The 13,305-nt window shown below is 46.1% G+C and overlaps 1 protein-coding gene across 4 annotated transcripts in view; it reads left to right on the forward strand.

Annotated features, from left to right (window-relative positions):
• The window catches only part of LOC128323123 (putative ferric-chelate reductase 1), a 46,729-nt gene that overhangs the window by 19,190 nt on the left and 14,234 nt on the right, over window positions 1-13,305 (forward strand). For all 4 annotated transcript variants that reach the window (XM_053245844.1, XM_053245842.1, XM_053245843.1 and 1 more), the window contains 6 exons: window positions 171-319; window positions 2,401-2,495; window positions 4,808-4,955; window positions 9,385-9,564; window positions 10,074-10,175; window positions 11,727-11,880. In XM_053245844.1, coding sequence (XP_053101819.1) covers window positions 171-319; window positions 2,401-2,495; window positions 4,808-4,955; window positions 9,385-9,564; window positions 10,074-10,175; window positions 11,727-11,880 — 828 coding nt within the window. The remainder of the gene's footprint in view (window positions 1-170; window positions 320-2,400; window positions 2,496-4,807; window positions 4,956-9,384; window positions 9,565-10,073; window positions 10,176-11,726; window positions 11,881-13,305) is intronic.

The following is a 13,305-nucleotide window of genomic DNA, read 5'->3' on the forward strand; positions in this document are numbered from 1 at the left end:
AGCTCTGGGATCTACTTAACATAGCTATATTTGTATTTCCAGACTGTATGGCCTCTCTCTATGTGAGCTAAAGGGCATTATTTATAAATTGCTATCTGGTTAGGTGCATAAGAATGTTGCCAATGTTAAATGGATATATATATTTTTTCCCTTCACAATCCTGGTTCCAGTTAAATTGTCCGGGCCTGTGTTTAAAGGCTTCTTGCTACAAGCCCGTGATGCTGGGGATGTGGAAGGCCCTCCTGCTGGCTCTTTTGCACTAGCCAATGAATCGATATCTCAGCTTCTCACATGTAAGCATAAGAAATCTCGCTGGAAGGTAAGCTTTAGGAGGCGGTCCACTGATGAATATCATATATCTTGAATACTACAGTATAACAGTGAACAGAAGATGCTTCTCCAGCACCCTTTCTCTGTGTGTCTATGCATCCACATGGTCAGGGGAGGAATCGTTTATATTCTATAGTTCAGGAACAAACATGTATAAAATACTAGTGCCAACTGCTCCTTTAGAAGTAGTGCTTTGCCTCCCCCTGCTGGTGTTCTCAGGTATACCTTGAAAGAAGCTTATTGGTGGCTCGCTGGTTAATTTTAAAACTGGATTGAAACTTGGCTCTGGAGTTTTGTGCCCTCTCTAAAGCACAGGAGAGGTAGGTGGCTGTGTTGTCTGTTTTGGGGCATCTAGAGAAATCTCCCCTGTAGACACTTTACTGTCATGTCCCTCTTCCTTGCTTGTGTCGTGTTGTAGTTCACGTTGTATAAGCTGATTGTCCGACTTGATAAATACTGAGTCTGGCTTATGACTCGGACTCGGTACACTATTGGGAAGGGAGGCCAATCAATTCAGCAGTGATCCAAATGTTTGGGTATGTTTCAGGCCTGGGAATGAGAGGCCGAATGAGGTCCAGAAGCTGCCCATTCTGATTTGCAAGATTATAAACACTAACTAAAGGCCTGTTAATGGAGGCCTAACCCTAAGGTCAGGGGCGGATTAAGCTTTTTGCCACCCTTTTACCTTCAACAAAAAAGGTTTGCCTTTTTAAAAATTAGGTAAAAGGGGGGACTTTCTCCTTGCCCACTCCACCCTTGCTAGAGCTGCCGCTGCCCATAGAGAGGGGTGGCAAAATTTGAGGAGCAGCAAAATTTGCTGCTCCTCAGATTTTGCCGCCATAGGGAAATGCCTACTCTGCCACTCAGTTAACCCACCACTGCCTAAGGTTGCAAGGCTCTTGGCTGTTTTTAGGCTAAAAATTACTTTGTATAATACATAGGAGTGCAGCCAGTGTGTTAAAATGCATGTTAAAAAGCAACTCTTGGTTTATTTCCAACAAGAACAGCTTGGCTTTCAAAATTATAACACATGCATGTATTCCACTCTTAGGCATAGGTCCAAAATTATGTAGACTTCTTTGGTGCCATCTTTTAAAAATCTTATGCCAGTCAGTCTCAGTCCTGAAATGTAGTTCAGGTACATGCTTCTTAAAATCAGTGACTCCAAATGAGCAATTGAATGCCCCCGTGGCTGCAGGCAGATTGAAACATCCTAGCATGTCCTACTTCACTGTCTGTATTACAGAGACATTTGTTCTTTATCCACCTATCGCTATGCAAGTACCCAGGACATCCGAGCCATATCTTCCTCTATACGGCTTTCTGACTCTAAGCCCGCTTAAGTGTTGCCAGGTTCTGTGTGGCAGCATCCAAAATCTGTCAGACACGGGCAAGCGGTGGGCCCAAGCAGTCCTAGTCTGACCTCCTGCTGACTCTTGTGTGCTATAATGCATTCATCCAATGCAGCGCACCATCGGAAAGACTTAGGCGCCTCCTACTCTTTTACTCTATAGCTTTGCACTCTTGATATATAGTTATATAGTCTTGCTTTATTTATCACTTAGGTTTTTATGTGCCTTTTATCCATTTAGATCCTTTATGCCTTTTAATGTTTTATGCCCTTTTATGCGTTTAAATACTTTTTAATGTTTCTTTGGGCCTTTTAACGTATCGTTATGCATTATACTTTGTACTATGTAATCACCCCCTGCATTTAATGCTGGTCTATGACTGTAATAAAGAAGATTGATTGATTGACTCCAAATGAGCATGGTGCTGGGATGTGGAGTAATGAATGCTCAGCTCTGCTGTGGTCAACTGGTCTTGGGCTGAGTTGCTATTGTTCTTCATCAGGGTGGCACTGGAGGCAATTCATGATCTTCTGGAAATACTTCCCTCCAATCTATAGAAAGATTCACACATACCCCACCCCACCCGGTTGCTTCCATAAGTGCTGTTGAGCATATGAAAGTATTTAAATGTGGCTTGTGGTAGACTGTCCTGGTGTGTGAACTGAGAGACTTGCCCAATTTCACTGTATTAACCAAAAGGAGCTTCCGTATGTTGCAGAACTCGGCTGTCAGTCATACAAGTTCATATAAGAAAACATATATAGATGCCTTCTGGATTGCACCTAGCGATGTACCAAAGAAAATACAATTTTTGTAAGTATTAAAGTATACTAGCTGACCCTGCACAGAGCATCTGTGCACTCTTTGGGGCCAGCAGTTTCCCCCCTCCCCCCACCTTCTGCCCCAGTGTCTCTCCTTGCATCACCTCCTTTTTGCCACGGCCCGGCCTCACCACAGTCAGGTCTAGAGGCTCTCCCTCACCGGGGCCCGGGCCCAGCCTTTCCTTCTTTTTGCTGCAGTTCAGGCTCTCCACCACCTCATCGCAGCTGGGTCCAGTGTCTCTGCCCCGCCCTGCTTTCCGCCACCTCGGCGCAGCAGGGTCCAGCAGCTCTGCCTCGCCCTGGCCCATGTCCACCGACTCTGCCTCACCGCGGGCTGGACCTGGCCTCTCCTCCTTTTTGCCACAGCCCAGCCTCTCCACTAGGGGTGTGCACGGAACCGCGGAGCTGCGGTCCGGCACTGGGGTAGGGGGTTCCATTAAGGGCAGGGGGGGCTTTACTTACCCCTCCCGCATTTTCCCAACTCCGGCGCTGTATTTACTTGAGAAATCGGGCGGCAGGATACCTCCCTGCCGCCCGCTTCAATCCCCGCTTGGCTCCTTTCTCCGTTAAAAATCGGGCGGCAGGATACCTCCCTGCCGCCCCCTTCAATCCCCCTGCCGCCCATTTCAAGCCCATTTTGTCCTTAGAAAACGGGTGGCAGGATACCTCCCTGCCACCCCTTTCCCTGCTTGGCTGCAAAAGACTTTAAGAAAAGGCTTTAAGAATCCTGCTGCCCGATTTTTAAAAGGAGCGAAGCGGTCCCGTGTCCGGACTGGTCCGGAGGCCTGTAGAATGGCCTCCGGACCGGTCCGTGCACATCCCTACTCTCCACCGCCTCGCCGCTGCCGGGTCCAGCGGCTCTGACTCGCCACAGCCGGGCCTGCCATTTGGCACGGCCAGGCCTCTCCGCCGCCTCACTGCTGCCGGGCCCTGCGGCTGTGCTGCCATTTGGCCTGGTCTCCAGCCTATCAGGCGCCTCCACCGCCCAGCCAATCAGCTGGGTGCTGGGATGCACATTCTAAAGGCGCACCCAGGAGAATTAAATATATAGGTAAACAGCCACTGGATTTGCTTGGTTGGTTTGTCTCTTTGCAGTTCATTCAAAATAAACATACAGAACTGACAATACTACTGTGAAAGAAGCTTCAAACTTCAGATCATGCTGTATATCAGTAAGAGACTGAATTCAATGCTTCTGTCAATTTTAAACCTCTTTTTGCAGTCCTTGAGACCTTCCTCTATGACTATCACACTGTAGATCAGGGGTAGGCAACCTTGTCTCTCTGGATATCGTTGAATTATGACTCTCATCATCATCATCATCATCATCATTCCCAGCCACAATTTATTGAAACAGCACCTGGAGAGCCAAGGTTGCCTCCCTCTGCTAGATTCAGGTTCCTCCCCCTCCTCGCTATTGACTGTCACCGTTGGGCAAGTTTTTGATGAATTGCCAACATGGCTCTTACTAGCATTTCCCCACAAAGGGCTTAAGAAGTGGACTGCAGAGAGAGGTCTTAGCCTGGGAAGTCTTGGGTGACTGCACTCCCTTTTAATGCGGGGGGGGGGAGAGAAATGTCGGTGATTACCTGAGACTTCCTGGACACGACCACTGAAAACTATCATTGTCTCCAAGGAGCAGTCAGGGAGATGAGCATGGTACAATTAGGGCAAGACACTTAATTTCATTGTGGAGAAAAACTGAGAGGGTTGTGTGCAAAAGCTGGTTTCAGCAGGTTGAGATCACAGCTGAAAAGACTTCTGTATTGGGTTGAGGAGGGAGCACACTGTCTGTGGAAGATGTCATATACAGGTGGACCTCATTATCCGTGCAGGTTCTGTCCCCGCATAATACTGCGGATAATGAAACCGCGGATAATGAGTCATTGAGTCATGCAGGGATTAGGTTCCCAGACTCAGAAAAAACTACCCTCAATCAACCCAAACCCACCAAAATGGGCCAAATAAGTACCCTACCGTGCTCCACGGGTCTCCTGGCATTGAGCTATGCCCCCCCTCCCCACAAATGCCCTAAACAGTCGCCAAAATTGTGGATTCCCTCCCCCACACACAATGAGTCACAAAATGGCTCCCATGAACAAAATGGTGACCAGAAATGACCTCCATGGTCACTCCTGGCCCTCTAGGAACCATGGATACATGGGTTTTAACCCCTTTATATCTGTGAATAATGAAAACGAGTGTCCATTAGATACCCGTGAATATGCAAAATTGTGGATATAGCGTCCGCATATAAAGAGGTTCTCCTGTAGTTTAAATATGTGGTTTTTGTCTGGTTTTCAGTGTCACAGTTGTGGAAGAATATAAGAGATTTTGGGTAAAAATTCCTGGCCCTATAATTTCCCAGCCTAAAACACCAGCTTTGACAACAACTATGCCTACTGTAGAGTCCATTCCAACATCTCTACCACTTTCCCCACTATCTCAGCCGGTAAGTACCAGTGAATTTATTAGCAATGTGCGTTTCTAATAAGTGATTTTTATGGAAGTTCTGCTAGGATTGCAGTCTGAACATAGGGCCCAGCTGTGCAACCTCCTCGCTGGATTTTTGCAGCTGCTGCTGGAAAATGTTGGATCTTTACTGCATCCCCAGCACAGCATCCCTCCAGTGGCTGTTGCTGGTGTCTAGTGTTTGTTTTTAATATTGTGAGCCGTTTGGGGACAGGGAGCCATTTTATCTATATCTGTGTAAACGGCTATGGGAATTTTAGTTGAAAAGCAGTCTGTAAGAACGTATAAGAAAAGCCCTGCTGGATTAGGCTCAAGGTCCATCTAGTCCAGGATCCTGTTTCACACAATGGCCCACCAGATGCCTTTAAGAAGCTCACAGGCGGGGGGTAAGGGCTTTCCCCCCTCTCTTGCTGTTGCTCCCCTGCAACTGGTAATTAGCAGCATCTTGCTTCTGAGGCTTGAGGTGGCCAAAGCCACCAGACTGGTAGCCATTGATAGACCTATCCTCCATGACTTTGTCTAAGTCCCTTTTAAAGCCATCCAAGCTGGTGGCCATCACCTAATTCTGTGGCAGATAGTTTCATAAGTTAATCATGAGTGGTGTGAAGAAGTATTTCCTTTTGATGGTCCTAAATTTCCCAACCTTCATTTTCGTGGGATGATCTCTGGTTCTAGTATTGTGAGATGGGTTTCTCTCTGACCACTCTCTCTACTCCATGTATAATTTTATATACCTCTATCATGTCTCCCCATAGTAACCTCTTCCAAACTAAAAAACCCCAGATTCTATAGTCTTGCCTCATAAGGAAGGTGCTCTAGGCCCTTGATCATCTTGGTTGCCTTCTTCTGCACCTCTTCTTGTTCTACAATGTCCTCCTTAAGATATGGTGACCAGAACTGATCACAGTACTCCAGATGTGTCTACACGATAGATTTGTATAAGGACATTATAACACTAGCATTTTTATTTTCAACCCCCTTCCTAATGATCCCTTGCATGCAATTTGCCTCTTTCACAGCTACTATGCACTGAGTAGACACTTTCAATGAGCTGTCCACCATGACCCCAAGATCTATCTCGTGGTCAGTCACTGACAGCTCAGATCACAGCAGCGTATATGTGAAGTTTTGTTTCCCCCCCCCATATGCATCACTTTACACTTGCTTACATGGACCCATATTTGACAATTTGTCACCGACTCCCCCAGTTTGGAGAGAGCCTTTTGGAGCACCTCACAATCTGTTTTGGATTAGACGATTCTGAATAGTTTAGTGTCATCTGCAAATTTGGCCTCTTGGCTGCTTACCCCATCTTCTAGATCATTTATAAACAAGTTAAAAAGCACTGGTCCCAGTACAGATCCCTCAGGGATCCCACTTCTTATTTCCCTCCATTGGAAAACTGTCCATTTATTCCTACTCTGTCCCTCTATGTATACTATGTCAACCAGATCACATTTGTTCACAGCCCTGTTGAAACTCTCAAAGAACTCCAAAAGGCTAGTGAGGCAAGACTTTCCCTTGCAGAAGCCATGCTGGTTCTCCTTCAGCCAGGCCTGTTCTTCTATATGCTTAACAATTTTGTCCCTAAGTAGGCTTTCCATCAGTTTGCCTGGCACAGAAGTTAAGCTAATTGGCCTGTAATTTCCTGGATCCCCCCTGGATTCCTTCTTAAAAAATTGCAGTTACACTTCCAATCCTCTGGTACCAAGCCTGAATGTAGGGACAAGTTGCATATTTTTACTAGGAAACCAGCAATTTCACGTTTGGGGTGGATTCTGGCTGGCCCTGGCAATTTGTTTACTTTTAGGCTTTTGATACAGTTTAGAACATCTTCCCTCATCACCTCAAATTGGCCCAATCCTTCAGCCTCTGAGCCTGAGAAGCTCCGTTCTAGAGTGAGTATACGGTTCTAAAGTAGGGATGTGCACGAAAATCTTCGGCGCCGACAGGGGTAGCACTTTAAGGGTGGGGGAGGGTGTACTTACCCCTCCCGCCGCTTTCCCCCACCGGCTCGCTGTTGATTTTAAGCCCCTCGGGGCGGCAGCATTCCTCCCTGCCGCCCCGTTTCCCCCATCGGCCAGAAGTGGCCGGAAGTCACGAGCTCACGCCCTTCTGCCGCATGCGCGCGCCCACGATGGACGCATGCACGCGTGCGACCACCGGCCACTTCCGGCCGACGGGGGAAACGGAGCAGCAGGGAGGAATGCTGCTGCCCCGAGGGGCTTAAAATCAACAGTGGGCGGGCGGGGGAAATGCGGTGGGAGGGGTGAGTACACCCTCCCCTGCCCTTAAAGTGCTACCCCCATCGGCGTTTCAGCACTGAAACCGCCCCCAGCGCCGAAACGTTTCAGAGGCCTTCATAATGGCCTCTGAAACGTTTCGGGCACAAGCCTATTTTAGAGTATTAGACTTTTGAGGATATCATGGACAGCTGGGAAAATAAACAGATGGATCATAGAACAAATCAATCCAGAATTTTCACTCAAGGCACAAATGACCAGGCTCAAACTATCATACTCTGGACACATTATGCGAAGACCCAGATCCCTTGAGAAGTCCATAATGCTGGGGAAAGTTGAAGGAAAGAGAAGAAAAGGACAACCAGCAGCAAGGTGGATGGACTCGATTACAGCAGCAATGAATGCACCACTGAGAGACCTTAAAGCCCAAGTTGAAAACTGGTCATCCTGGAGAGAATCTATCTATGTGGTTGCTAAGAGTCGACACCAACTTGACTTAATCAATCAATCAATACGGTCAATATTCTTGTTGGGAAGACAGATGCTAACAACTCATTCAGCTTCTATGCAATCTCCCCATCCTCAATTATCTTACCACCTAAATTATCCTACTTTAATTGTCTATAAATAGTTGTCCATCATGCTGAAGTCTAATCATGGCAGTACAGATTGAAGGGCTTGGCACAGTGATTCCTGCTGTGTGCTGAGGCCTGCTGGCATTCCACTGGAAATCGGATCTGCTATTTAGCCTTCCTCCTCAGATACCTTTCTGCCTCTACCTTGGTGTGTGCCGGCAGGAGCCACTTGGCTTCCCACCCAATGTGCTGTCAGACCTACTACTTGGAGCAAGTTAGGTTATCTTGTGGCAGCTGTGTGCTGTAGGGAATGGTCATGTTATCTGGCCTTGTCAAACTTTGGCATCCTCTATAATAAAAGGGTAGTGTCCGTCCGTGGACACCCAGGTGGGTGTCTGTGCCTCCCTCGGCCGTTCTGGGCATGCGCGGAGCACCAAGGAAGACACGACCGCCAGCACCAGGCGGCCATGTTGGATGGCCAGAAGTGGCTGCTGCGAAGAAGCCGGGGAAGTCCCGCAATGCCAGGGAAGAGGTGGCGGGGAAAATTGGCCGAGGTGCGGCCGAGGCGGAGCCATGGCTGAGGCCTGGCGGGGGAAGCTGGCAGAGGTGGTGGTGGAGCCGCCGCCGAGGCCTGGCGGTGCCGCCAAAGCCGGGCGGGCGGGAAACCTTGGGGCCCTTGCCTGGCCGGGGAGACCGGCCGCGGCATGGAGGCGGGTGACAGTGGCGGGAGGGGGAATGGTGGCAGGGGCCCGGAGCTCACAACTGCACTAGCGCCCGTTATTTAACGGGCCGAAAATCACTAGTAATCCTAATATTGTGCTAAGAATCCTTGTTCAAGACTCCTAGCTACAACATGGGATGCAGATAATTCCTGTTGAATGCCTAATCTCTAGCTTGAAAACCAATGCAGAAAGTTGTCTGTCTTCACATATATTTGTTTGAAAATGACACCTCATGAAACAAAGGATCAGCCACCTAATCTTTACTTGATTGCTCTCCTGTTAGCTGGCGGCTGTAGACCTTGAGTTTTCTTTAGCCTTCTTGGTTTTGATTCTTTTCGATATAGGTTATGCTTACAATTTCTAAAACTTGGGCACTGTCTTCAAGAGTTAGGAGTTCTATCTGTGTGTGTGTGTGTGTGTGTGTGTGTGTGTGTGTGTGTGTGTGTTTAAAACAAATATTCTAGCTCTTGAAAAACAAATATAACTTTCTTCTCCCTTGCAGTATCCACGGGGACCTTCTCTTTAATCTAAGCTTTATGGAGTTTGAGTAATATTGGGAAAGCCTTTAATTATACTCAATGCAGAGCTTGAACAATTAATTAAGTCTCTGACTACAGCTACAGTGGGATTATAGTGTGCATCCAAAATTATAGGTTTGCAGCACTATGATGTCAAGTGCCTAGTTTAAAATGAGATTGTAGACTTGAAGCTTGCAGCTTGAAAGTGTCCAGAAAAATGAACTGTAATTGCATGGTAGAAATTCATAGTTGTGGGAAATGCATTTCCAGTAACTTATAAGCATGGGTACCCATCCCCCTGAATGCTAGCTTCAAGACAGTTGAGTTAAAGCTGTTTTCTTGCTTCTCTAGTTCAATGCTTCAGGCTGTGGAACAACAAAGTTTTGTGTGAGAAACCCTTCAAACTGTAATCCTGAATCAGATGACTGCTTCTTTCTGGCCTTCAAGCAAGATGGTGACTCAGTGCTTGTTGAAATGAGTGGCCCTAGTGAAGGCTATATTGCATTTGCCCTGTCAAATGATCAGTGGATGGTTAGTAACTCTTTATTCTGAAGTCAAACACTCTTACCAGTCTAATGGATTTATTCTATAATCGTCTGCACCCAATCCTGCTGCCATAATGGTTGAAACCTATATCCACACTTGGCTATAGACCTTAAATCACAACATGTACAAGAGGCCCTCTAATACTGAGAGAATAATGGTCACAGAAAATTCAGCAAATGTTGAGACCACAATATTTAAGTATGGGAGGCCCCTGAATATCAAGGTTTCATTTCCTGCAGTTTCATCAATTCACAGGCAACTTCTCGTGAATGTTAGTTATTGCAGGAGTAGTTTTGGTCATTTGTGGGTTTTCCAGTCGGATGGGTTAAAGGAGTTTTCCTCATTAAATTTGGCATACCTGGAGCAGCCCATGCACCAGCTGTGACCTGCTGAAGACAAGAGCCAACACTTTAGCAGGTGCCTCTTTGCTCAGTTAGCAAGGGTGTGAATATCCTACAAATGCAACTTAACAATCTCTCGCCATCGTTTTTCAGGGTGGTGGTGATGATGCCTACTTTTGCATCAGTGAAGATCATCATGTTGACATAAATACAGCCTCTCTGATTGGGCGAGCCTATCCTGAGTTTGACACGGAGGTATAACGATTTCAGCGACACTTTTTGCAAATTATAGGGCTGAATGCCCACAATCTTGCGAATAGGTATATCATCTGCTTAGAACTACTGACAACTTGACAACACTTATTAGAGAAAATCCTATTGAAGTTTACTCCTTTAAAATAATTCCTCCTGAGTAGTACTATTGAGTAACTAATGATGTCATAGGAAGCTGCCTTATACCAAGCCAGACCATTGGTTCATTGATCTCAGTATTGTTTATACTGACTGGCAGCAGCATTCCAAGGTTACAGGCAGGAGTCTCCTTCTCAGCCCTACCAGGAGAAGATGAAGGACTGAACCCAGGACCTTCTGTGTGCAAAGCAGATGCTTTAGCACTGAGCTATAACTCAACAGTGTTGCCTGGCTTCTTGGAGCTTTTGATGTACCTGCCCTACCAACAGAACCTACATGTCTCTCTGCAACAAAATTATATTCTATTGACTGCTTCACACATCATGGGAGGCATACACATGCTTGTAAAAGCTGTGTTTAGGCTGGCAGAAAGCATTCCCTAATCTGTCTCATTTTGCATGTCAGATCTGATAATGTTTTAGGTGTAATAGCCCACAACCTCTCGATTCTTAAAGGTATGGGACACCATAAAACACATAGCCACTACATGGTTTCCTTTAAACATTCTGTAGTGCGTGCATGTACTAGAAGCATGATTTCATAGTGTGGATTCTGCAGACAGTGAGAGTCTCTCAGAGAACACTTCTACCTACATTTTTCTAGATCCCAACACTGTGTGTGTATGTGTGTGCGTGCGTGTGCGCGCGCACACACACACACACTCTGCAACTGTCTGACCTCTTGCCACAACTTGTATTTAGATGGTTGCCTATCTTTGTGTTAAGCTCTCTACATACCCAAGATGCAGATCTATCTTAAGCATTTGAGCCCCTTCCGCCATTTTACTGAGCTCCCTCTGCCAAACTGAATAACCATATCTCCCCCTCAAAATTGTGAGTTATACTCCCCAAGTTTTCCCCTGTGTCTGCACCCCCAGTATATGCCCACCTGGTGCTACAGAGAACTTATGAAATTGCCTTGGGGAGAGACTAGCAATCTATACACCTCTGGGGACTTAACTCCTTGTCATGTTCTTTGAGTTGGCCTGTGATGGGACTGGCATATATGAAGGGAGTCCTGGCGATCACTATGCTAGCAAACTCACCAAACTGAGGATGCTGAAAAGTGTCTTGGCTACTGAGTTGATGCTTCTTGAGCTTTCAAAATCCAGTTGAACATGGGCAATGCTTAAAAACCTGCCCCAATGGCAGGTGATACCTTGAAAACCTCCTCTGGCTGCTCTAGACATGCAACAACAGTTTCATAAAAGCCAGTCAATTTACATGCACACACTTGGATCGGGCATGTTCATTCTGACATCATTGACGAGGTTAAAAAACATGTGGTGATGAGTGGAAGGCTTCCATGGTAGCCCAGCCCAAGGTGTGTAAACCGTACATGTAGTGGTGGTGATCTAAAAGCATAAAAGCTTAATCTGCATTGTATGCTTTTCAGGAATCGGATGCTCTTGAAAAACAGTCATGGAGACTGGCTAACGGTCTTATGCAGTGTTCTTTCAGGAGAAGAATAAGTCTTCCTGATCTTAAAGGGAGACTTGATCTAGATGCAAACTACTACATCTTCCTGGCAGATGGAGAAGTTGGTGTAGGCAAGTCTGGAATGGAAAGATAATGTCTAGCAATCTTTATTTTTGAGGCTCTTCGACAAATTGCGGGATCTCAATATCTGGCTTTCTACCTCAAACTGTGTAATCCAGAACTTTTAACTGAGAACTGGGAAACAGTAACACAAATCTGTGTACTTCTGAGTACCCAGAATGTTGGGGGCAATATGCTAAATCACTGTAAACCGCTTAGAGAGCTCCGGCTATAGAGCGGTATATAAATGTAAGTGCTATTGCTATTGCTACTTGGGAATGCTAGATGTTGGAGTGTGTGACAGTTGCTGCTTGTGAGCTTTCATAGGCATCGGGCTGGCAGCTGTTGGGAATGGGATGCTGCACATGATCAAAAGGTCCCTCTAATCTAACAAGGCAGTTCTTGCAATCTTCAAAGAAACTTGAATGTGACCAACTAATGTTTGGGACTGAGAAGGCAAGATACTTGCAAATAGTCTGTTACATATTCATAGCATGTTGGAGTTGGAAGGGACCTTGTACATCTTCTTTCCCAGCCCCCTACTCAGTGCAATAATCTTCTATAGCATCCCTGATAGATGCCTGTCTCAGCCTCTGCTTGAGAACCTACAGCAAAGGAGAGCTCACCACTGCATGAGGTAGATGGTTCAAAAGCCCTTACAGGTTTTCTTTTCTTCTTTTTTAAAGGAGGAGGGAACACTCCCTAATGTCTAGCCTAAATTTGCTTCCTCTGCTATTTCAACCCATTGGTTCTAGTCCTGACCATTTCGTCCCAATAGAAGTATTTAAAAGACACTATCGGCAGCCAGTGATTTTTAAAAAATTGTGCAACACTCCAATTACATCTCCTGTCAGGATTTGTACTGTCCAGAAGAGCCCAGTATAAAATGTATCATCAGAAATGTGTTCTTCCTGGCTTTGTTAATCAAGGAGTGCAGCCTCAAGAGTTGTGTATACCCAAAGCTCATATATAGGGATTGCACTAACGCTCAATGTCCGGTATATCTGAAATCTGCTCTATATGGAGCTGGGTTGCTTAGACAACCTTTCCCTGCCTCCACTTCCTCAATGGCCACACAGGGTTGGACATACTCTGTCTCTGGGCCCAGGACATGAGGAGTGTCAACTGAACTGAAATAAGAGCTGCTGCTTCATATTCTTCAATTACAGAAGACTGCTAATAGTTCTGAGAACCTAGTATTCAGGTCTGGTCTGAAATAAACTCTTGGTCTCCATTAATTCCTCCATAGCAGAAGGGAAATGCACTAGAGGTTTTTCATCGGAGAAAAATCTGTATGATTTTTTTTTTAAAAAGAAACTCTTCCTATTATAACCACAGAGTCCTACAGGTGATTAGTCAAAAAATGGGAACTATGTAGAAAAGCAGGTGTGCAGACACAGGCACAGTTCATACTCCAAGGTCCTGGCTGCTAGTCC

Source organism: Hemicordylus capensis, chromosome 4 (genome assembly GCF_027244095.1).
Source record: "Hemicordylus capensis ecotype Gifberg chromosome 4, rHemCap1.1.pri, whole genome shotgun sequence".
Classification (NCBI taxonomy): domain Eukaryota; kingdom Metazoa; phylum Chordata; class Lepidosauria; order Squamata; family Cordylidae; genus Hemicordylus; species Hemicordylus capensis.